Here is a 24,791-nt window from a genome sequence, read left to right on the forward strand (position 1 = left end):
GACTGTCTTTCTAACTTACACTTGGGCCGTATGTTTTATTTAGACAAAAAATTTTCCAACGCACTAAGTTGAATAAAATTAAGATAGGTCTCTAGAGTAGGTCTATCGCTGGGTCTCTAGCTATAGTATACGTGTAAAATCCTTCTAGCTATGCAGCCTGCAGGCACGCGTGGCCACAGGCCATGTTTAAATATAGCCAAAACTGCTTGAATGTCAAGTCACATCGTCTAGATATACGTATTTAGCCCAAATTCATCTAAATCTTCTATTAGTGTGTTAATTAATTAACTAGGTCTTACGAATGCAAGCTTTCAGTCGATGTTCCAAGTATACATGCTTCTTCAAGCGCAGTTTGAATAACTAAACCTACTGCAACCGGTAGAGAATGAGGCAGTTTCCAGTATCAACCTAAATATTATTACAAATTTTGCGATTTCTGAATATCTAATTATAAATTTGGTGGTTTTAGGTATGATTGTAGGCCTATGATAACCGCCCTGCAGCCAACCAAGAGCAGTAGTGGTCTAACGTGCAAGAAGCCAGCGTTTGGGACATTGTGTCTCGCAGCTAACATGTCATCTTAGCTAAACTTACATTAATTATACATAACCGTATATACATTCAAGACGGTGGAGCGCCCTGTTTTCAAATGTTAAGTCAACTATAGTCTTAGACTTTAACCTTGCAATGTATTATGATTATTTATCCATGCATCTGCATGCTATTGCTACTATTTGACACCTCGGGGTAAGCCTGTGTGTACACCAGTAAAAAGTGTAAATGGCGTCATTGCTATTTCCCAATTACCCGTATGCATTAAAACTATTTCACACAGGAATAGTTCTAAACTAACGTTTGGTTGCAGCAAATGGCTCTATTTCATCAGCAATGTTAGATATGTAGTCAACAACTACACTGTATATGAATAAGAAAGGATCATTGAATCTCTTTCGGGAGAAGAGCTTAGGCTAAGAAGAGTTTTCGTTAAAGTTCAAGCACGAAGCAACGCTTCTATCAGTCAGACTGAAAAGTCTCGTAGGTAAGATCTGTAAATTCCGCAACAGACATATATTAATATCAATAACTACCAACAGGTAACTTCAATTAATGAGAACCTGTCTCCTCCTCTTCGGTCTGCTGTTCCTGAACTGCGTTGGGTTGTGAGTAAGCTGTGTTTGCAGTCAAAGTATCACGCAACGCAGCCTTTGCAGATTCGGACACTTCTGTATGATCTTCTACAGTAGCATATACAGGCTCGGTCTGCGAACCTTCCCCGTTGAAAAACATGTCGTAAAGCCTGCTGGAGGTCAAAGTTTCATTGCCTAGGGCAGTAGTCAGGAGATAAATTAAACTAATTGCCAGTGTATTCTTGAAAAACTACCTTGTGTCGTAGACAGTTTTTTCAGTTTTATCGAAGGTGTGCCAGGCCCAGCCAAATATTTAGACTGCACAATCACAACAACATTAGATCATTAGATAAACTATACAGGAGCGTGCGAGCACACAAACACACACACACACACACACACACACACACACACACACACACACACACACACACACACACCGTGACACACGCCACCGCACAGCACAGCACAGCACAGCACATCACATCACACACCACAGCGCATCACACACCACAGGACACCACACCACAGGACACCACACCACACCACACCACACCAGATCACATCACACACCACACCACTCACCACACCACACACACCACACCAAACCACACACCACACCACACCACACCACTCCACACCACACCACACCACACCACACCACACCACACCACTCCACACCACACCACACCACACGTACCACACACACACACACACACACACACACACACACACACACACACACACACACACACACACACACACACACACACACACACACACACACTACCACCTCCACCACCACCACCCACCCACCCAGCCACACACACACACACACACACACACACACACACACACACACACACACACACACACACTACCACCACACCACACCATACGTACTTTGTACAGCCACATACCACCATTGTCTATATATATGGTTTAACTCCTGCCTTGTCCTCACCGTGTCTGGAGCTGAGGAGTTATCAAAATCCGCTTGATTGTTTCGTACAGCAAAATGTTTGTATCTAAAGAAAAAGCAAGCTGCAAAAGTATCTTTTGAAGTGAAAGATGGCTTATACCTCATAAAGCAGAAAACGAAAACAATAACAAAAACAACGAGTGCCAATAATGCACTACATATTCCCGCTATTATGCCAGTCAAACTAGTGCTTGATTCAGATGTACCTATGGAAATACATAGTAAAATAACAGAAATTAGAAGAACCAGAATACACATTGTCGAATTTGTGACTGTTGGCACACTTTCTAGTATAAGAGTAAGAGTAACTGCGTCACTTCCAACGTCATTAGACGCTTTAAAAGTGTAAGTTCCAACATCACGAGCGTCAACTTCGGTGACAGTAAGATTATAACGATCTGATGAAAAGCTATATTTGCTGTTCTGTGTAATCATTCCCGAAGGACCAAACCATGTTCTGTTATTAGCATTGTTGGGAACATCAGGTGAAGCTCCCAAGACTTTTACTTGAAGGACGGCAGTAGATCCTTGAGGTGCAATGACAGTTGACTTTACCGCAGTTACAGAGGGAAGAGCAGCTGAAACAATAAGAAATGATTAGAAATACCAGTAAGTACTAGCTTGTACAGTACGTAGGATCCTATACCTATTGTAAGGCTTATTGCAGCCGTTGTACTTCCGGCAGTATTGGTAGCTGTAAAAGTGTAGACTCCAACATCGCTTTGATCAATTTTGTAAACTATGAGAGTATAACGGTTGGAGGAGACTTCAAACTTGTCACTTTCTCTAATCACTCCTGCAGGACCAAACCATGATCTGTTGCTAGGGTTGTTTGGAACATCAGGTGATGCTACTGAAACTGTGACTCGAAGAACAACCGTATCTCCTTTTGGTTCCGCAACAATTGATTTAACAGCTTTTACGATCGGACGAAAACCTGCAATTGCAGTATATAATGCGAGAATGTTTTTCTGTGTATTATCATTGCTTATACCTTGTAAAACAAGCTTAATTGTAACGATTGCGCTGCCGACTGTATTTGCAGCTGTAAATGTGTAAAGTCCAGTGTCATTTGGACCAACATCTTGAATTACCAGACGATAACGCTCTGCCGACAAGAAAAACTTGTTTGTTGTAGTAATCACTCCTGAAGGACCAGACCACGTTCTGTTCGCAGCATTGTTAGGAACATTGGGAAAAACTGGTGAAATTGTCACGTGAAGAACTGCAGTAGATCCATTCGGCACAATGACAACAGACTTTACTGCACGTAAAGTAGGACGAGCAGCTGCAACAACATTTCGTAATTACAAAACAAAGATAATTAATTAACGATGATCTCACTAAAGATGAACTGGTATATTAATTAATTAAATAAGAATGGGTTCGATAGTTATAGCATAATACACACGTACCATTATCATGAGTTCTTCCCTCTTTGGATGAACTGAAATTGCCTCTACCAACAGCGGTTGAGGCTTCAACACGAAAGCTATACGTTGTGTAGGGCTTCAAACCAGTCACCACGATCGTGTCCTCTTCTGTGGCAGTGCGATAGAAAGGAGATAGCAAACTTTGCGCCATAACTCGTTCACGAATCTCCACTCGATGTTGTGTTATTATGCCATTTCGTTCATTGAATGGCACGGCTAACCAGATAATCCTGACTGAATTGGAGCTTTCAGCCAATACAGAAATAATTTTAGGAGTTCCAGACGGCTCTATTAACAGAAAAAATATTAGAGCAACATCAAAATAGCAAAATCTATCAAAAAACCCGAACAAATTATGTTTGTAACATATTAATATTGTCGTGTAACAAAAATACATTTCTTAGAAATCACTATATTTACTGTACGACAGTGTCAATTACATAGGCCAGTTGATCACAATTCAAAATTTTGTACGCTGCAGCAGTGCCTGGCTATCTTATATTCTAGGCTTCGTAAACCTAAGCCAAACCTACCCTAACTGACTTTAAAATTTCGTTGCGAACTGCCGTAATATTTTGAAGTATAGTTGGACAAAATAGTTTTAACTACCAACTTACAAATAAGTACAGCAATATTTTATAAATAAGGTATGACAGACGGCTAATGCATGTCAAATATTAATGCCTGCTCTAAATAATAAAGCCTGTGACTGACAGACACATTGCTAGAAACCACATTTAGAACTAATTTATTTGAACAAATAATGAAAACAGAAACAACAGCAAAATACCTCAATTGGCGAAACAATGACAATAGACATCAAAATGTAAACAGGAACACAGTATACTTGTGCAGTAAGACCCTAATTGCAGCAACTTCTATTGTACTGTACTATTTATTCTATTGAAAGCTGTAAATAACTGCAATATGTTATCAATCATGATGCGTGAAAAGTGTCCAATTCACTGACTGGGCATGATAAGGAAAATACCTGTACTCTTGACTGGAAAAGGTGAAATTTGAGCCACCTCATATCTGCATGAGTCCATGACTGTCAATTTTTCTCCCTAAATTTAAGTTGCCATGCATATAATGGTTCAACCTCAAAAACCTTAAAAATGACCTCGTTAGATCACATATCTAACCGTCACATACCAAAGTGCACTTCAAACGTTATTGCCACATTTTTATCAGAGTAAATTAAGCAACAACAAAAATAATATACAAGTAAACATACTGGATCTCAGTTTAAGTTGCTCAAGTAAGTCTAAATAGATTTTGATAACTTTTAATTTGTTTAATTGTGACGTGCTAGCCAATAGAATGCTGTGTACAATATCGTCTAATTTCAAAGTGCAAAAGTTACTTTCAATATTGGTTTAGTCAGAAAAGTGTCCAAATATAGATTACTATACTGACATCGGCTAGAAACGTTTACTTCTGGAAGCTATGAATACTATCCTTGTATACTTTATCAATTACAATGTGCAAAAACCGTCCAATTCACTCATTTTACATAATGTGAAAACACAATCCCGACTAACGTGAGAAAAAATGAGTGAAATTCTAGATCAAATCTGCATGAATGTCATTTTTAAACTGAAAGGAAGTTGTCAAATTAAATTAGTTTACTTAAAAGCATTACAGAACCTCATTATACACCAGATATCTAAACCTCCTATATTAGACTGCAATCCAAATGTTACCGCTGTTTTTTTATCAAGTCACAGCAGCAAAAAAAGAATATAGAAGTAAAGATATGGGTCTCAGCTTATGTTGCTCAAGTACTAAAGTCTAAATGTATAAGTTAATGCACGGTAGGGAGACCATGTCCAGTTTATTAACCGAGGTCTTGAGGGGCTTCCTGAGATAATTAGCCAAGGAGAAAGCCCTGAAGACCCGAGGTCAACAAACTGGATATTGTCGACCCTACCATGCATTAACTTATTTGTTGCATAACATCCTACTGTAATTAGAGTTCATAGATTATTCAAGTTGAATTAGAGTGGTTGTGTATTGCAATGACTGTTGAAGGTTTATGTCAAACAACCACATTTTGATAGCTGTGAAGTGTTGTTGATGTGCATGTCAGCCCCATAAGGCCACGTGCTCAAAAGTATTATAGTACATACATTATCCACGTGTTTTGCCAGCGTGATGTCGGATCAGAAAGAAGACCATAACAATGACCAGGATGACAACTTTCAACCATCTAACAAAGATGAGATGAATTGGTTCCAAGAAGCATGCCACTAGTACTAGCCAGCTTGACAGCAGATTTGCTGAAAAGAAGAGTACGGACAAAGCAGGAGTACAGCAAGGGTACCGTTTGCAAGAACACACTGCCTGCAACAGTTGGGTGATGCGAACATTTGAAGCATGGAGAAGCAATCGAAATAAGGATGCTCCACAAGAAGAGCAGGTACTGACAGACATTCACAACTATTGCAAGAGTGGCTAATATGCTTCCTACTTGAGGTGAGGACGACCAACGGTAACAAGTATCCTCCAAAAACTCTCATACAATTGGTGTGTGGGCTACAACGTATACTTCCGAGCTCAGCACAGAAGCGATTCGTTTACTTTTTGACAAATCGTTTTGAAGGTTTGAGCAATGCTCTTGATAAACTCTGTCGAGAATTCCGTCACGAAGGACTAGGAACGCTACGCAAGGGTTCCGTAGTATTCACTGCTGAAGAAGAAGACAGTCTATGGAAGAAGGGAATAACTGGGTTAGACACACCTGTAAAACTACTGAGGGCAGTATTCTTTTATAATGGGATAAACTTTGCTCTTCGAGGTGGTAAGGAGCACAGAAGCCTCAAATGGAGTCAGGTGACTAGATGCAGCCAAACCACAGACGGATTGTCAAAAGGCTGTTACATTTACGTTGAGCACGGATCCAAAAATCATAATAGTGGACTAAGTGATTTACGGCATCCAAACAAAAATGTCACAAGGTATAATTTATAGTCAAGCTCCTACGTGACTCTGTAAGGTAATAGCATTTTGTGGTTTGTGGTTTATCAGATACGCTAATGAAGAAGCTGGTGACATAAAATTTTTGGATCTCTATCTAAGTAAGTTGTCAGCAGGATTTTCTCGAGAAGCCTTCTATTATAAACCTTTGTTATCTACACCTTCATTTGGTCCTTGGTATTCAAAGCAAGTGATCGGTCATAACACTTTGGCTACAATGATGAAAGTGATGACAGCTGAAGCTGGTCTTCCAGTTCGAACCAACCACGCTCTTCAAGCTACTAGTGCGACAAGGCTGTTTCAAGCGGGAGTTCCTGAACATGTCATTCAAGGCAGAACAGGCCACAAAACCCTGCAAGCACTGAGACAATACCAAGAGCCATCTGAATTGCAGCAAATGGCAGCGTGCAAAGTTTTGGATAATGACCAAGCATGCACACACAGATTACACTGACGCAAAAGTCAAAGAGTTGGGAGAGACAACGAAACAGGCAGATGAGCTCAAAGTAGTCCAGGTTGAACAGTCGTCTGAAATGGAAAGAGAGAATCCATTTGTCATTTCTGACTGCGTCTTTACAAACTGTGGTACTGTGGACATTATTATTGGTAAAGAATGAGCTTGTAATCTAAAATAGGTATGCCCATGTATTGATTGCTAGTTTGTTTTTGTTTTTGCTATTTTTTCGTATGAATTAAGTTAGTTGTGTTTATGTCAAGCAGGTAGTATACAAGTATTGACTGGTCAATATACGTTTATTGACTGGTAAAAATACAACATGCGGTTGGGTTGCTATGGTAGGTGTGTAATATGAGAAAAAGAATCCTAGCAACTGCAGAATAAACACCCAAACATGCAACAAATAAAATTAACTTGAAGTTGCTTACTATACCATTCAGAAATACTAAACAATAAACATTTATGTACCATATTGTCTAATTCAAGAATGCACAATATATAGTAAATGTTAGCACAAATTTCTTTAAAATTGATAAAGTTAATTCAAGTGCATAAATTCTCAAACTTATTGAATTTATTTTAGTCTAATTAATTAAGCAATAGCACATACAAAAAGACAATTAAATATGGCATGTATTTCCTGCTTACTGTCTTGGCTTGTGAGAGCCACAGAAGAAGAATCACTGAAGTCACCTGTTCCTATAGAATTTGTGGCTGCCACTCTAAACGTGTAGTTTGCATATGGATGTAGATTTGTGACAACGTATGACGGCTGTTGGCTGTCAGTTTTCTCAGCAGCTGACCATGTTGTGTTGTCAATGCCACCAGCATATTGAACAACATATTGAACTATTGCGCTATTGCCATCAAAAGAAGGACTCCACTGCAGTGAAACAGATGTTGACGTCATGCCAGTGACGATAATGTTGATAGGTGCAATTGGTGTCTCTACAGCAGAAAAGTAGATGTTCATAAGTAATTCAGCTATGAGCTTTATGAAACAAGACTTTGTAAATGTCACATGAGTGAAGTAGTGTAGACTACTACTAAACCACTTCCGATGTGTTGCTATGGGGCTATGTCTGCTCCACTTACAATGGGCTCGGGTAGGCGCGTTAGCCCTCAGTTTTTGAAGGCGAAGTTTCACTGTTTCTTAATTTAAATGATTTTTTGCAAGACATGCACCTTCCAGCTATAACGGCTTGTGTAATATTACTTTCTTAATTAAATTAGCTGTAGCTAAGTATGCAATTATTTGAAATTTACAAGACTATTTTAAACTAAGGCGTTTTCTATGACGTCACATGTTCAGCTTATGAGCCTCCCCGCTTTTGAGATCCACATGACGTCCTTGGTCTGCTTGAAATGTGTCATGCTTCTGGTCCTGTCAAAATGGTTCAGCAACATATTCTGCATTGGTTTGCATACGTTAGCAAAAGACAAGAGAACGATAAATCACAGAACACCAAGTGCACATACGAAAGAGCTTCACCAAAACAGTCTCATTCACGTTTGTAAATCACAAGGTGTTATTGCACAACTAACACATCCATTCGCAATGGTCAACACAAAAGTAATTTTTCTCGTACCTTGCAAAATTATATATCAAGGTATGAATTTAGCATTGGCATTGGAGCAGCTACAGTGTCTTGAATGATCGCATTTCACCATTTCACAATGCAATGTTATATTATGAATTTTGTAGTCGCATGAAACAGTTGTTTGTAGGTTTAGATAAATTTTCAAGTAGCACGCTTGAAAGCAAAATGGTGTCCAAATTTGTAATAATTCCCAGGAAGTCAGCCAATTCTTAAAAGCTAAGGGTAATTGCTGTAGATCGAAGTAAGGATAAAAGCACAGCTTTGGTTACTATAATGCCATCAAAGTCTTACCCAACACAGTGAGTTGAACAGGTCTTGATGCTACACTTTGCAAGATATTCTTTGCTACACATACAAAATTTCCAGTATCCGAGGTAACAGTTGGTGTTACTGTTAAATTGCTTGAAAGAGTTGGCACTCCAACTTTGTCCACCCATGTTGCTTCATCGACTCTGTATGTGTTAGGGAGCATTGTATCATTGTTCTTTACCCATTCAATTGATGGTGGTGGTAAACCTGCTGCTGTACATTGCAATGACACGGCATTTGGCTTCCTCACATCCTTTACAATTGGACTGACGATAATTGATGGAATATCTAAAAAGTGCAAATACTTAATCACTCACTGTGTATTCAAATTCCTGCTTAGGCAAAAAAAGACTTATCATACATTGAACAGCAACAACACTGCTTGCTTCATCGTGCCCTACCAAATTGCTGACAAGACATCTGTACATTCCTCTGTCTTTGAATTCTGATCCTCTAATAAGTAAACTTGATACCACTTTGATTTCAGACATTTTCTGGTTGGTTTGAACATTTCGTTTCTGATCATTTGAAGAAATATCTTGACCATCATGTTGCCACAATAAACTTGGTATAGGAAAACCAATTGCTTCACAATTAAGAGAAATATCACTTGGAGAGACAACTGTTGTGTTCTGAGGTGATGTCATAATATTTGGATGAACTGCAGCAGAAAAAGATTAATACAACACTAAAAATTGAAACCTAAATAAAAACAAACCATTTACAACCAACTGAGTACTCGATTTGTCCGTCTTCATTTCAGCTAGATTGTTCATTGCAATACATGTATACGTCCCTCTATCTTCATATCTTGTCGATGTAATAATGAGTGAGCTATTAGAGTCAATAGAAAACCTTCCACCAACTGCCAGTGTATTTTCGACAGAACTCTCAGCTATTGTTCTCTTCCAAGAAATTTTAGGAGGAGGTTGACCGAATGCAATGCAGCTAAACACAGTGGTACCTGGCTCAATGGTTGTCTGTGAGATTGGAGGTGATGTGATTACAGGTGGGACTACAAATAAATATGTGACTATTTCAGACACAGTTTAATAAACATAGTCAAAATACCCTGCACATTGAGTATAGCAGCAGCAGCCACAACTCCATGTATATTTGTTGCAGTGCACTTATACTCTCCACGATCATCATATGTCACATTAGCAATGACCAGTGTTCCATTACTAGTTGCAGGCTCACTAAAACTGATTCGAGAATCAGAACCATCAGAAACAGTCAAGTCTCCATTTTGCCAAACATAGTTGGCAACTGGCTCGTTAGATGTTTGACAATGAAAAATAGCAGTGTCACCAACAAGAACATTTGTATCACTTGGTCTTTCTACAAACTTGGGAGGACCTAAACAGAAAAAATTGCAAAAACACGCATGCTAGAAAAGTAGTTATTATGATAATGCTATACCTTGTATAGATACTACAACTACTTCACTTCCAGATCCTGCTTCATTAGTTGCAGTGCACCTGTATCCACCACCTGATTCCAAGTTGATGTTCTTTACTAACAAGCTAGCAACCATCTTCATACTATCATATGATTGATAGAAAGGCTCTGGACCACTGAGACTAGTGCCAGTGTTGAAAATATCACCACTAGTTGAGTTTGTCCAAATTATATTTTCAGCCTTTACCGCTGGAAATGCATTATGAATGTAGACAGACAGCATGAGACTAAAGTTCTCACCACCAACAAGTGTTTTGTTCACAGCAACAACAGTTGGTTTTACTAAAAAGACAATGAGCAAATTATTACTATACAGGTAATATACACACAATATTCAGAGTCTACTGACAGAATGCATGCAAAAACAGAAATCCATTCACAATAGCATCTGCACCACACACGTTGCTATTCAATCTTGCAATCTCAAGCAGAAAGTACTGAGAAATACCACTGAAAACAAATAGACGTGCAGTTGACAACAACAGGCAACAAACAATACCAAATAGCTGGCAAGCCTCAACAAACACAGTCAACTTCAGCAAGCATGAGATAGTAAATAGTAGCCACCCACTTGCTATTTACCAACACAAGACAATAAAAATGCTTTCACTATTAATTAACTTAATCACTTGGAAAAGTTATTTAAACAGTATAAACGCTTCCAAACGTGTATGAAGAGACCACCTTCTCTAAACTAATTAATATAAAAAATGGCCTACACTTTGCAAGTCTGACTTTCTCCACAGAGTGCGCTAATGGTGATGGGTCTCATATGGCAGAGCCTTGCAGTCGGTCACTCCCATCATTTAGTTGAACAACGTCTGATGTCCAGCTGTTATTTTCCACACTAGACTATTACTTGCTGTGGCATGTATATCACAGTATGTTTAAGCTTGATAATCTGATACTGAAAAGTTTAGCATGACATGCTCTTTCATGCATACAAATTAAATCCAGTGCACTGCTTTCACTGTAACACTAAGCTCTGGCTAAAGGTTAGAATTTGCTTATGTCTTGTTTGTCGCTGAAGCAGTTAGACGGAGTATCCAAATAATATCAGTGTCTGATGAGGTGGACAAGCAAAAGCAAGTGATGAAGTAAGCTTCTGTGTGAGAGTCTAGATCTAAGCACTCTCACTTGATTTCGCATTGCACACGTGTATGTGAGGCTTGACTACTCAGTTTGCTAAGCTTGAGATGTGATACAAGTTGAGTGGCGAGTCAAAAGATGCATGTGCATTACTTCTGTAGCGGTAACTAATTCATACAGACATTAGTATATTACAAGTCTAGTGAGCATGTGTAGAGGAAACTATAAATAGCTAAGAGGTCAGTCAGTTTAGTCATTCTGTTACTGGCGTTTGTCTAGCTTGGTTTTTGTTGCTCAGTTGTAACTTTGTGTCAATAGAGTAGTGTCTAAAACGCTACATTGGTGACTCCCAAATGTGCAACGTGGCCATTGGAGTCAAATTACAGTATGGCAGACGAGGCGTTACCTGAAGCAGCCGTCGCTTCAGTCAGTGTCAAGCTACCGTCATTCTGGCCCTCCGACCCGCAGCTGTGGTTTGCTCAGGTAAGAGCTCAATTCACAACTAGGGGTATCAAGCTACAGAAGACGAAATTCGACTACGTGGTGGCATCCCTGGCACCTGCGTACGCCACCGAAGTCAGAGACCTCATCCTCACTCCACCGGCGATGAATTCATACGACACACTGAGGGAGCAGCTAATCAAGCAAACCGCAGCCTCAGAACAACGACGTTTACAGCAATTGTTCACGACCAAGGAGTTAGGTGACAGAAAACCGACACAACTCCTTCGTAGAATGCAACAACTACTAGGCGACAAAGTAGGTTCAGTGGACAATTTCTTCCTCCGCGAACTGTTTCTACAACGCCTACCTTCAAATGTCAGAATGATCCTCGCCTCCATGCACGATGACTCCGCTGATCTACAAAAGCTAGCACAGCTCGCTGACAAGGTTACAGAAGTAGCAAACACATCAGTTTCCGCTATCAACTTAACGCAGGTGATAGATGAGTTGGAGTAGCTGTGAGCCGAGGTTAGTTCTCTGACGACTTTACTTAAATCTCTTCCGCAAACCGTACCAAACAGAAAAGGTTATCTTGGAAGCCATTCACGTGGCTGCTCGACCTGTTCTAAGCTGCCGACAGCAAAAGAAGCTGAAGAATCTCTTTGCTGGTATCACTCACGTTTTGGAGATGGCAGAAATGCAAGCCACCTTGCGCAGCACAAAAGCAACACACCCAGCTGATGACGAATATTGCGGGCCCACTACCTAGTCGTCTTTGCTCTATTATGAATTGAACTACCGGACTCGGTTTTTTGGTTGACACGGGAGCAGAAGTGAGTGTTATACATCCTTCCAGGATTGAATGGAAACATCAATTAGACAATCCAAGTCTCCAAGCGGCGAACAGAACTCCTATTGCGACTTATGGCAGGCACTCACTATCACTCAATCTCGGACTGCAAAGAACATTCCATTGGGTATTTGTGGTAGCAGACGTCCAGAATCCAATTTGAGAGCAGACTTTCTCAGGAACTACAGTCTACTAGTGGATGTTCGTAGGAAGCAACTCTTGGATACTCTGACTCACCTCACCGTCCAGAAGTGGCGTCCTCAAAGCCATCTCCAAGCTCCACACTTCTTCCAAAACATCCTGCTAATGAATTTGAAGCTACTCTCATAGAATTACCGGATGTATAAACCATGTAATCTTGACCAAGCAACTAAGCACGAGGCGACCCACCACATTACAACATCAGGACCACCCGTCTATGCTGGTCACAGACGACTAGCACCTGACCGACCAAAAGTTGCTAAACAGGAGTTTGGCCACATGATGGAATTGGGTATTGTTTGTCTTTCATCCTGTAACTGGCCTTCACCACTACATATGGAGCCCAAGAAACCTGGTGACCGGCATCTACGTGAGGACTACCAAGCATTAAACAATGTCACGACACCTGACCAATATCCAATTCCTCACATACAGGATTTTACTGCTACTCTTCATGGATCCACTATCTTGTCCAAAATTGACCTGGTCAGAGCATATCACCAGATTCCTGTAGAACCAGCTGACGTCTACAAAACCACAGTTACCACACTATTCGGTCTCTTGGAATCTCTTCAAATGTCATTTGGTCTTTGTAATGCGGCTCAAACATTTCAACGTTTCATCAACCAAGTTCTTCGTGCCCTACACTTCAGCTATGCTTACATCGATGATCTTCTAATTGCTAGTTCCAACGCAGAAGACGACAATCACCATATACGCTTAGTTCTTCAACGACTTAATAACTAAACTATCATCCTCAACTCAGCTAAATATGTCTTCGGTATTTCTCAAACCACTAGAGGACAAAGTGCAAGTCATCCGTCAGTTTCCACTACATCACACTCAGCACAAGTTATGCAAGTTTCTTAGTCTGATTAACTTTTACCATCAATTTCTACCAAATGGTGCTTCTCTGCTTCAGCCCCTCAACGACTTACTAAACATATCTTATGAGAGTACTGAAGAACTGCCTTGGACTGACAGCACCTTGGCCGCCTTCAACAAAGCAAAGGAAGCGCTGGCAGAAGTAACTCTTGTTTTATCCAGCTCCAGATACCCCATCTAATATTATGACGGATGCTTCGGAAGTTGTTGTAGGTGCTGTTCTGCAGCAATACATTGATGAAGAATGGCATCAAATCGCATACTTCTCACAGAAGTTGAAACTAGCTGAAACAAGATACAGCACATTTGACAGGGAACTGTTAGCTATGTATCTCACCATAAAGCACTTTTGCCATCTTCTTAAAGCTCGACAGTTCCACAGTTTGACGGATCACAAGCCTCTCGTTTATGCTCTCTCCACGTGCAGACAACCGTAGTCACAGGCAGATCCGTCACCTTGATTATATCTCGCAGTTCACATCAGACATCCGACATGTAGACGACCATGACAACCGAGTAGCTGATGCCCTCTTGTGCACCGAGGCAGTGAGTCAGCAGCACCCAGTTGTGATCAATTTTGATGAGATGGCTGCCGCACAACGAAACAGTCCAGGAATGAAAGAAATTCAAACATCTACTTATCTACTACAACTACGTGAAGTTTCTCTCCAAGGTTCAACTACTACACTGATTTGTGATATGCCTACTGAAAGTCTATGTCCAGTAATTCAAGTTCCGGCAAGCAGTGTTTGACGACTTTCATTCAATCTCATCCCAGTATTCGAGCCACTCATTGTCTCATTACTGCTCGATATGTGTGGCCTTCGATTCACGCTGACGTTCGCAGATGGGCCAAAAACTGCCTCGTATGCCAAAAGTCAAAGGTCCACAAACATACTGTCACCCCTTTATTGACCTTTACAGCACCAATCACGAGATTTGACAGAATTTACATCGATTTGGTGGGAACTCTACCCCATCAAATGGTTTTTCATATCTTCTTACTTGCTTTGACAGATTTACTCGCTGGCTGGAAGCAATCCCACTGTCTACTATGGCAGCAGAATCTGTAGCAAAGCATTCGTGAGCAGATGGATAGCAAAGTTTGATGTGTTCCATCAACAATCACCACTGATTGCGGATCACAATTCGTGTCAGCCTTGTGGAAAGAGCTCACTCAACTCCTAGGAACCACACATTGCAGGACAACCGCATACCATCCTTGTGCCAATGGTCTTGTGGAGCGTCTACACTGTCAACTGAAGGCCTCCCTCAACGCATTGCATAACACCAGTAAGTGGGCAGATGCATTGTCAATGGTTCTGTTAGGAATACGTACTGCAGTGAAGGATGATTTCAAGTGTACTTCAGCGGAACTCGTGTACGGCACCACACTGAGGCTACATGGAGAATTTGTTACGCCACAGAACCCCTCATCCTTACCTGATCCAGTAAGCTATATGCTATGCAACTCAAAGACACAATGTCAAGACTCCGCACAACCCACTCGACAACAAAGACCTCGTCAATTTTTGTCCAGACTAATTTGTCTTCTGCCTCTTATGCGTTCATTTGCCATGATGCTATTTGCTAGTCTCTACAGCAACCGTATCATGGCCCTTTTCCGACCATCAAAAGTTCTGGCAAGCGCTACACTTTATCGGTTAATGGGTGAAAGTAGGTTTATTATTTGGATCGTCTCAAACAAAGTTATCCTGGAAACTTCTCCTACACTCAATTCACCAACCTTAACCGAAGATATGAACTCTCTAACATCCTCTCCAACACCCTGTCCAATTACTCTAGTCAAGTCTGCTCCAAGGAGAATCACGCGTTGCGGTTGCCATGTGCACTGGCCCAGACATTTTGCTTATTAGCTCACTGGAGGGGGAGCTATGTAGCGGTAACTAATTCATACAGACATTAGTAGATTACAAGTCTAGTGAGCATGCGTAGAAGGAGCTACAAATAGCTAGAGTTCAGTCATTTTAGTCATTCTGTTACCGGCGTTTGGATAGCTTGGTTTTTGTGTCTAGTTGTAACTTTGTGTCTATAGAATAGTGTCTAAAACGCTACACTTCTTTCATATCACTGCGTTTCTTGATGAAATTTCCACACAGTCTGGTAAGCTTCAGCTTAGTTAGTTGCTTTGATTGCAAATGAGGATGCCCAGTCACACTTCTAGCAATGCCATAGTAGACATTGTACAGCTAGAAGTAGGCATCATAAACAAGCCTGCATAAAATGCAGCACTGGATCACATGTACATGATGTAATGTTATATTATTAACAATAATAGTTAACACTTGGATCAACTTGTTTATACCGTTAAGTGATTCTGTTTCAATGAAGTAGCACTACATTGCAAACACTCTGTGCGCTCTCTCCCTCTCCCTCTCCCTCTCCCTCTCCCCCCCTCTCTCTCTCTCTCTCTCTCTCTCTCTCTCTCTCACACACACACACACACACACACACACACACGCACACATCTTCACACCTTAAAATCGGCCGTCATAGCATGACAATCCCGTCTCATACTGACGAGATTAGAAGCGTGTAGGACACCGCTAGGGGAAATTCTTCTCCTGCAACTGTCACATTTGTGACGTTTGAAGTCCCCAGATCTTTTAAAACTTCTTGTACATGTTGAACAAACTTACAGCAGGTTGTCTAGATATCATAATAATTTTCTTTTCCGTTTCCTTTTCTCTTATTAACCCTCGGCATAGCAAGGATTATCTATAGTAGTCGTCTTACCGGAAGTGGCAAACGACTGACTCGACGAAAATACCGACTTGACGGAAACAACCATGTAAGCAACTTTGGAATGTATAGCGTGCGTTCACTGGTAGAGCTCGTGTAATCTCGACATACGGTTGTTGGAGCAATTCCAATTTTGATTACTGATCATGACTTTCGAGTGTACCTTCAAGATCATAGCGAACGGAGAGTAAGTGAACCTGCAACAAAGCGCCGCACCGAAGTGATTTACCGTTTGATGATAAGACTGCCTCTCCTTTCTCAGCCACCTGTTTAGTAAACAATTCTTAGGATGCTTGGGTCTAGTGACGTGCACATAGTGCTGCTAATTTGTGCATGCTTGCAAGTAGGTGCTTGCCAGTACGTGTGCAGCAGCCTTTGGGCGTTGTTGCGATTGGAGTATACGTACAGTACCTGTGCCTTGTTGACGAAACTTGCCAGGCTTTAATTCAAAATTTGTTGAAAGAGGTATTGAGTGTCTGTCTGTAACGTCAATCACGCCAAACTGCAGGGCCGATAGCCACAAAACCGTGCATGAAGACTGCGTTCCACACCACAACGCAAATGCACGCTTGGGTATTTAGATGGTTTCCTCTCAAGGAGTCAACGCTCACGTGAAATCTCACAATGACGTGACCACTGTGCGACTTTGAATTTTGACACATACAATCCTCATGCACATACGAGAGACGGCTGATTTTCTGCTGTTCATGACTTGGTTTTGCTCTACTGGCAGATCAAGTGTGTTCACTACTAGCGGACGGAAGTGGTCATGAATTGGACTTCTCTTGTGGCAATCAAGACCATCTGGCATCTTCACACCACAATCATATTATCTACCAAGAAGGCACGGGTATTCTACACAGAGCATACACGTACTGGCCTTAGGAATGAACGCCAAACTACACAGCCATTCTCATGACTAAACTGCAAGCTGATAACGGGAAAAACATGTGATGACATGCATGACTCCGAATTTCTGTATACATGTAGCCTCTCCTACAATTAACCTGGATGTGGTGTCAGTTTACACACTTAGACCACCTTTCCCAATTCGTTGCTTCCACACTCCCATCTTCATGGTAATCACGCTCCCATCTTCAGGATGAACAGTTACAGTTCTACTTCTGCACAAGCTATCTAGAGGAGAGCTCGTGTGTGTGTGTGTGTGTGTGTGTGTGTGTGTGTGTGTGTGTGTGTGTGTGTGTGTGTGTGTGTGTGTGTGTGTGTGTGTGTATGTGTGTGTGTGTGTGTGTGTGTGTGTGTGTGTGTGTGTGTGTGTGTGTGTGTGTGTGTGTGTGTGTGTGTGTGTGTGTGTGTGTGTGTGTGTGTGTGTGTGTGTGTGTGTGTGTGTGTGTGTGTGTGTGTGTGTGTGTGTGTGTGTGTGTGTGTTAATTATATCCGGGTCTTTAGCTAATTAGTAAAACTTTTGGTCACATGCACCAAAAAACGAATTATTCAGGATTTTGTGTTTTCTCTGCCCAATAACTGAATTGTATAATGGGAATTTGTGTTATTAACCTTTCCCGGGTGAAGAACGGGCTAATGAGCTAGTTTCGTTATAAAAATTTGACACTAATTAAGGCCATATCGTAACCAAAGATGTGATGCTCATCAGCTGTTGCTCCACAAGCTCCCATCCAATTAAATTAAAATTAAATTAAAGGAAAGCAAAGCATTCACTGTAGTAAATAGTAACGTCTGAGTAGCCAACAGAATGGGAACTGCACCCACTAACCACCATGTTTGATCAACAACTTGGCAAAAAATGGCAAATGGATAAAGAGCTGCCGTTAGATGGTCAGTCTGGGTTCCTGTGCACTACACAGGAGCAATGGGCCGTGCTAAGCAGTCTCTTGAAGCCTGGCAAAATATTCGCAGGAGCTCCGACTGCGACATCAGCTGTAGTGTGGGCATCCTAAGTCCTACAAGGACCCCAGTGGCTGACGGACTTGTTCGCAGTCGATGGAATTCAGTTCATTTTATTTGATATCCACCAACTCCTCCAACACCCGCCACTTCAATTGGTTTCTGCATTCAGGGAATCGACAAGCAGCATCAGTCTTAAATTCTTCCAGGCAATGGCCACAGGGTAGTACCACGAAATGTCCTTGAGCACAAAGAAACCAGATCTTTTGAAGCTGTCTTCACCTATAGTGCTGCGAAGCTAACTTTTGACATAAGCAAGAGCTGCAGTAGAGTTCTCAGGTTCACCTGCCACCAGTCGCCTATTTGCGAAAGAAAAAAAGGAGGTCACTTTGTCCTTCTGTTGTCTATAGCCATGCATTCTCTAATTGACAGGGACATACCTATTCCAAATATGTTCACTTGCAAGAGAGCAACATATTGCTGAGAAGAGCCTACGATTACTATAGGAATATATTCTGAACCCAAGCAAGGCAACTTCTGTGAACCTCTGAAATGAGGCATGTGTCGAGTGTGCCCACGCCCGGATCTGCCCCTGCACACACCAGAACACAGCACAACACAAAGTGTACACCAACAGAAATAAACACAAAGTGTAAACACCACAATGCTAGCACAAACAATAGTTTAAATTTTACCTTGAACCGTCAAAGTTGCATTGATGGACATTACAGATGGTTCTATACCATTAGACGCAGTACAGATAAAATCACCATCATAGATTTTCTGAATGTTGGTAATTGTAAGATGACTTGCTGTTGTGTAGAGAGTGCTGTCTGAACCAGAAACAGTATTGCTTATTGCTAAAGAAGAAATATTAGCTCTTCCTGTTGTTTGCCATGTAATACTTGGCATTGGAACTCCTGTTGCTGCACAAGTAAACATCACCAAATCGGACATGTTATGAGTCTGAGATAGTGGCTGAGTAATAATAGTCGGTGAAACTAATTAAAAATAACAAAATACTACAACTTTACACATGGTGTATCTATACAATGACGTCTGCAGAAGATACCTTGAACAATTAGAAATGATTCCTTGCTGTTAACCTGTCCAACTGCATTGATAGAACGACAAGAGTAAATACCAGCATCAGTGTAATGGCTGGCATTAATAGTCAAACTTGAAGTTGTTATCAATGCACTTCCATCAAGTGGAGATGTAGAAGCTAATGATTCAATTATGATATATTTACTGCTGCTTGCTAGGATGTCTCCATTTTTCCTCCATTCTATAAATGAAACAGGTGCAGCTGAAGCAGCACATCGGAAAGTAGCTTGAGTTCCTTCTAGTACAGTCACATTCTCAGGTGATGATATAAATGTTGGAACAACTGGAAACATTGCTTAAGGTTAAACACACCTTAGGAAAACGTTTAACTAAAATAATATTAAACCTTCTACAATGACGTTGATTGTTGTCTCTACAGGAGTTGTGAATTCAAGACTTCTAACACTGCAAATGTATGGGCGTGTATCGTTGGTGATTGGGTTGTTGATAATCAAGTTGCTTATCACTTCAAAGACTGCTTTGCTCGAGTCTCGATCAACCTCAACTTTCAAAGAATACTTTGCACCGTTGGTGACTATGACACCTGTATCAGCAAAACGCCATTCAACAATTGGTTGTGGAATGCCAATAGCACTGCAGCCAATTGAAATTTGAGATGGAGTAGTAAAATTGACTGTAAATGAACGTTCAGGAAACCTAATCCGAGGCACAACTGTACAATGTACACAATAATTCACATGTAACACAACAAAAATTAACTGTTATTTTTGCTCACCATAAATTATTACTGTTTGAACATCAGCTTTATCAGAATCAAGCAAGTTACTAGCTGTGCAGACATAATCACCAGCATCTTCCAAACCAGCCTTTTCAACAATCAAAGTTCCATTTGGCCAAAGAAAATATCCAGAACGTGATACATCAACAGATTGACTGTCATGAGTCCAGCTGTATGTGGGAGTAGGAGTACCTGTTGCAAAACAATGAAGAGCCAAGGACCTATTACTGACAACAGAAATTGATAATTGTCCTGACGGAATGTCAATTCTTGGAGCAACTAAACCATGGAAATACAAATTACTAAACAACAAATGCACATCAGCACATCCTACCATTGACAGTGATAATCACTGAGCTTTCACTGGTTCTCATATCTGGAACAGCTGCTTGTAACCGCTGCACATCGTTTGTAGCAATACATTTGTATTGTCCGCTGTGTAATCCTTGAGTTGAAAGTACGTTGTAAGTTATGTATGGATCTCCATTAAGTAATTTTCCAGAGACTATCATTGGGCTTGTAAGCTTCTGATCTGACCAGTCTACCACTCGATATAGAGCAATGCTTGGCTCAGGTACCCCGTGCGCACTGCAGTTGAGAGTAAGACTGTCTGTCTCATTAACCGTTGTGTTGGCTAAGAATTGGTTTATCATTACGGGAACTGCAAACACAGGTTGCCCATAGAAAAGTTGACACATTTACACATTTGCAGCAATTGGTTACCTAATACAGATAGTTGAAATGCCGCTGTTACACGTCCAGCAGCATTTGTCACTTCCACAGAGTAGTTACCACCCAAAGTCTCTTTTGCAGCAATAAATATTCTATCATTGCCTCCACTGAAGCGATAACTGTTGCCACCCATAATAATTTGGTTTCTAAACTTCCACACAATGTTAGCAGAAACTATTGTAGGAAAGACAGTATCTCCATTTGTAGTCACCAGCCCAAAGTCTTTTTCCACATCATCTCCAATTACTGCAGTATCCATGGTGGGTAAAACAGAGATTTCTGGAGCAACTGTCACAGTCAATGAACATGGTATTCAAACTACATAATTCTTGTTTTGAACAAAAAGGTGTACCTTGGACTCTTACTGTCACCAACGCACTCTGTGTTTGTCCACCAGTGCTGACTGCTATACAGCTGTAGTTACCATTATCATTCACTGTTACTGTTGTAATCACCAGAGTGCCAACAAGCTCTCCCTTAAGACTTCCCGTTGAATAGCTTATTCTCATGCTGCTCATCATCAACTCAGATCCATCACGTTTCCATTTAAAACTCGTAGGTTTAGGGTCTGTTCCAACAGCAGTCGCTCTGCAAGTTACTTCAAGAGTTCCACTTTTGTTCACAGCGTTAAAGGTTGGATTTTGGGTGATCACTGGAAGTCCTACAAGAGGAAAAGTTGAATCATTGCAAAGTCACACCTAACAGAATGAAATACAATACCTGGAACTATGACCATTATAGTAGCTGTCCCACTACCAGCTCGATTAGTGGCAGTAAAGACGTAGTTACCTGCATCACTAGCCACCACATTGTTGATGGTCAGAGTAAGTCTGTCACTAGAAAATGAGTGTTTTGTTCCATTCAATTCTGTTCCGTCCTTTTGCCAAGTTTTCTTGTCATTTAAAACAATTGGATTAGCTTTTGTAATAGCGACTTTCAAAACAGCATTGCTTCCCATTGTGCTGGTCACCCTGCTGTTAACAGCTGTAGCAACTGGTTTAACTGACAAGCACAACAAAATAAAACAAACAGCAAAGGAGTCTAACATCTGCACCTACCATATACAGTGAGAGATGCAGTAAGGCTACTTGCATTTCCTCTATTGTTACTGGCAAGGCAGCTGTAGTCTCCTGCATTAGATGACTGCACATTGGACAGAGTAAGAGTACTGCTGTAAGGGTCACTGCCAACAGTTGCACTTATGCCGATGTCGTCAGTAGATGTCAAATTAGTAGACCCATGTTTCCATGTGAAAGAAGGTTGTGGGTAAGCTGTCGCATTACATGTAAACATTGCTGTTGCACCACTATTTACCTCAACATTACTAGGTTGCAGTGCAATAGAAGGCTTTCCTATCACACATACAAAAGTTGAAAATAAATTAGTTCAATAACACAATAAGACCCATTGCCATATAATGCATACCTGAAGTGACAGAAAGTGTAATAGTTACTTTCCCAACTCCAACAACATTTGATGCTTGAAAAGTGTAAATACCATGGTCAGCAGAAGTTACCGTGAGAATGGATAAAGTTAAGAAATCAGAGGACAAGATATATCGTGTATTGGAAGTGATGGTTGAACCATTAGAAAATTGCCATTTACGAGACCCTGGAGAGATGAGCACTGTAGGAATTGCTGTGGTGATACTGACGGTAAACGTAGCAGTTCTGCCTTCTCGAACCATGATAGATAACATGACCGCAACTAAAGTTGGTTTCACTGCCCAAAAACACAAAATAGTGACTAACATGACAGTAAAGCAACACACTGATATCATACCTTGGACAGTAAGAGAGACTGAGACACTCAATTCATAGCCCCTTGAGTTACTTGCATTGCAAATATAGTTGCCAGCATCTTCTACTGTCGTGTCTGTCACAGTTAATGTGCTTGTCCGACCAGTAATTGAGTTACCCATCTCGTGTATTTGTATTCTACTTCCACGTTGTAACAAGATTCCATTTCTTTCCCATGTGACATTTGACGGAGGATATCCAGTGAATTCACAAGCAAATGTTGCTGTTTGAGAAGCATTTATTGTTGATGAGACGGGTTGGGTAATAACAACAGGAGCAGCTGTGTTGCATAAAATATAAGATAATCAATAAGATGGAATAATTAATTAAATGACGACATTAAGCATACCTTCTACAGTCAATGTGATTGTAATAGATGTACTGTCAACAAGATTGGAAGCTGTAAATTTGTAGTTTCCTGAATCAGTGATATCAACACCATTTATAAACAGAATGTATCGATCTGTAGAGAAGTTATATTTGCTGTTGGTTGTAATTGTCCGCGATGGACCAGACCATGTTCTGTTAGCAGCATTGTTTGGAACATCAGGTGAAGCTCCTGAGACTGTTACTTGCAGCATGGCAGTAGATCCTTGCAATGCAACAACAGACTGATTCATTGCAGCTACTGCAGGAGCATCTACAGAATTCAAAACAAAATGTTAAATAAGAATAACTATGAAGACATAATGCAAAACTACTCACAAAGCACAGTAAGAAGAACCACAGCACTGTTTGCTCCTTCAGAATTTGTTACCTCACACGTGTAATTTCCACTTCTAGATCGTTCCACAGATGTCAATGTTAGCATGCTTGTCATTGTAAAAGCATTAGAAACCGTTTCAGATACTTCACCACTTGCAACTGTCATTCCATGTTTCCACGTGATGGAGGGTAGTGGTGTTCCAGCTGCCGAGCAGGCAAGAGATGCGTTTGAACCAGGAGTGACTTGCTGTGGTTGTGGTTGACTTGTTATAATTGGCAAACCTAAAGCATCAAAATTATAGACGACAAATGGTGCATAGCAATAAAACATAATTCAACCTGGCTTGTAAAATTCAACTTCATCAAGATAAAGTGAACGAACAGCAACCAAGTATATGTACTTCCCTACAATCGGATTGCCACACTGAATATAAATAACTATATCTGTTGTTGAAGATATTGTTCCACATTTAGTGTTGTCCTCTCCTCTGTTGGTTGTCGTATTGCCAATATATGCTGTAGTTCCAGTTAAGTCTTTACGTTGACCAGAATTGCTCATTGATGATATTTTCACCAAAGAAACAGTTGCAAATTCCATCAATTCCAGTCTCCAGTACACATCTGGGTTTTGATACCGAAGTGAACGATAAATTGTGTTCTTGGTTGCAGAAGTGAATCTATCTACTGCTTTCCAAGGGTGATAATTGCCAGCAATCTGTGAAGATGCAGTAACAGAGCTTGTTGCATATATGTCCAGTAGTTTGTCTACACAAAAGAGACTCCTACTAGAAGAACAATTCACAGTCATGGTACAATGAAACAGAATGGTTTACCTGTGATGATGTGAACTTCACACACCTGCAGTTGAGCTGTCCCGCTAATACTCACAACAACATACTGTCCAAGTTGAGCCTTACTGCACACAAAACTGTAAAAGTCTCCAGAATTGTTTTCATATGACAAAAGAGGCCCACACTGGTAATTGAAATCATTAATCAAGTTGCCTCCCACACGTACAGTTGATCTATTTCCACCACTATCATAAAACTTGACATCAACCTTAGTGATCAAATGTGGTCGTTTTAAATCAATTCTGAGAAATGGGTTAGAAGCACTAACTGTAGATGCACACTGTGCTTCAATGTAAGATGCACTACCATCAATGGCCAAGTCAGCTGTTCTACTTCCTGCATCTGCTGGACTTTGAACAGCTTCAGCTTCAATAGAACTAAAGTTAACATTTGACCCTGATCCTACATATA

The 24,791-nt window shown here is 40.7% G+C and overlaps 3 protein-coding genes across 3 annotated transcripts; 1 reads left to right on the plus strand and 2 right to left on the minus strand.

The window, feature by feature from the left end:
- Positions 1-799: 799 nt before the first annotated feature.
- On the minus strand, positions 800-21,496 carry LOC134185795 (hemicentin-1-like). The gene is made up of 22 exons (XM_062653674.1): positions 21,378-21,496; positions 21,017-21,313; positions 20,628-20,954; positions 20,291-20,572; positions 19,901-20,227; positions 19,520-19,837; positions 19,143-19,448; positions 10,311-10,631; positions 9,960-10,247; positions 9,607-9,903; positions 9,250-9,549; positions 8,871-9,176; positions 7,627-7,926; positions 3,525-3,830; positions 3,104-3,397; positions 2,756-3,046; positions 2,394-2,687; positions 2,210-2,315; positions 2,092-2,155; positions 1,382-1,445; positions 1,116-1,322; positions 800-1,046 (listed from the first exon to the last, which is right to left on the minus strand). The coding sequence occupies exons 2-22, from the start codon at positions 21,282-21,284 to the stop codon at positions 1,015-1,017; spliced, it is 5,298 nt and encodes a 1,765-aa protein (XP_062509658.1). The 5' UTR covers positions 21,285-21,313; positions 21,378-21,496; the 3' UTR covers positions 800-1,014.
- Positions 11,826-12,398, plus strand: LOC134185950 (uncharacterized). The gene has a single exon (XM_062653842.1). It carries the CDS (start codon positions 11,826-11,828, stop codon positions 12,396-12,398), a length of 573 nt encoding a protein of 190 aa, XP_062509826.1.
- Positions 21,323-24,775, minus strand: LOC134186018 (hemicentin-1-like). The gene is made up of 10 exons (XM_062653924.1): positions 24,363-24,775; positions 23,869-24,294; positions 23,530-23,811; positions 23,174-23,464; positions 22,808-23,104; positions 22,451-22,747; positions 22,084-22,377; positions 21,746-22,027; positions 21,391-21,686; positions 21,323-21,343 (listed from the first exon to the last, which is right to left on the minus strand). The coding sequence occupies exons 2-10, from the start codon at positions 24,125-24,127 to the stop codon at positions 21,323-21,325; spliced, it is 2,319 nt and encodes a 772-aa protein (XP_062509908.1). The 5' UTR covers positions 24,128-24,294; positions 24,363-24,775.
- Between the last annotated feature and the right edge of the window lie 16 nt (positions 24,776-24,791).

The sequence above is a fragment of the Corticium candelabrum genome, chromosome 10 (genome assembly GCF_963422355.1).
Source record: "Corticium candelabrum chromosome 10, ooCorCand1.1, whole genome shotgun sequence".
Taxonomy (NCBI): Eukaryota; Metazoa; Porifera; class Homoscleromorpha; order Homosclerophorida; family Plakinidae; genus Corticium; species Corticium candelabrum.

Bases quoted from the DNA above. Each gene is read 5' to 3' on its own strand.
- LOC134185950 (XM_062653842.1), top strand. From the start codon at position 11,826: ATGGCAGACGAGGCGTTACCTGAAGCAGCCGTCGCTTCAGTCAGTGTC.
- LOC134185795 (XM_062653674.1), bottom strand. From the start codon at position 21,284: ATGGATACTGCAGTAATTGGAGATGATGTGGAAAAAGACTTTGGGCTG. The intron at 2,156-2,209 runs GTATAAGCCATC...CTTTTTCTTTAG, and splicing joins TTCGTTTTCTGCTTTATGAG to ATACAAACATTTTGCTGTAC. The intron at 1,047-1,115 runs GTTCTCATTAAT...CGGAATTTACAG, and splicing joins GACCGAAGAGGAGGAGACAG to ATCTTACCTACGAGACTTTT.
- LOC134186018 (XM_062653924.1), bottom strand. From the start codon at position 24,127: ATGGAATTTGCAACTGTTTCTTTGGTGAAAATATCATCAATGAGCAAT. The intron at 23,105-23,173 runs GTATGCTTAATG...TATGCAACACAG, and splicing joins AATCACATTGACTGTAGAAG to CTGCTCCTGTTGTTATTACC. The intron at 22,378-22,450 runs GTATGCATTATA...TATGTGTGATAG, and splicing joins TACACTTTCTGTCACTTCAG to GAAAGCCTTCTATTGCACTG.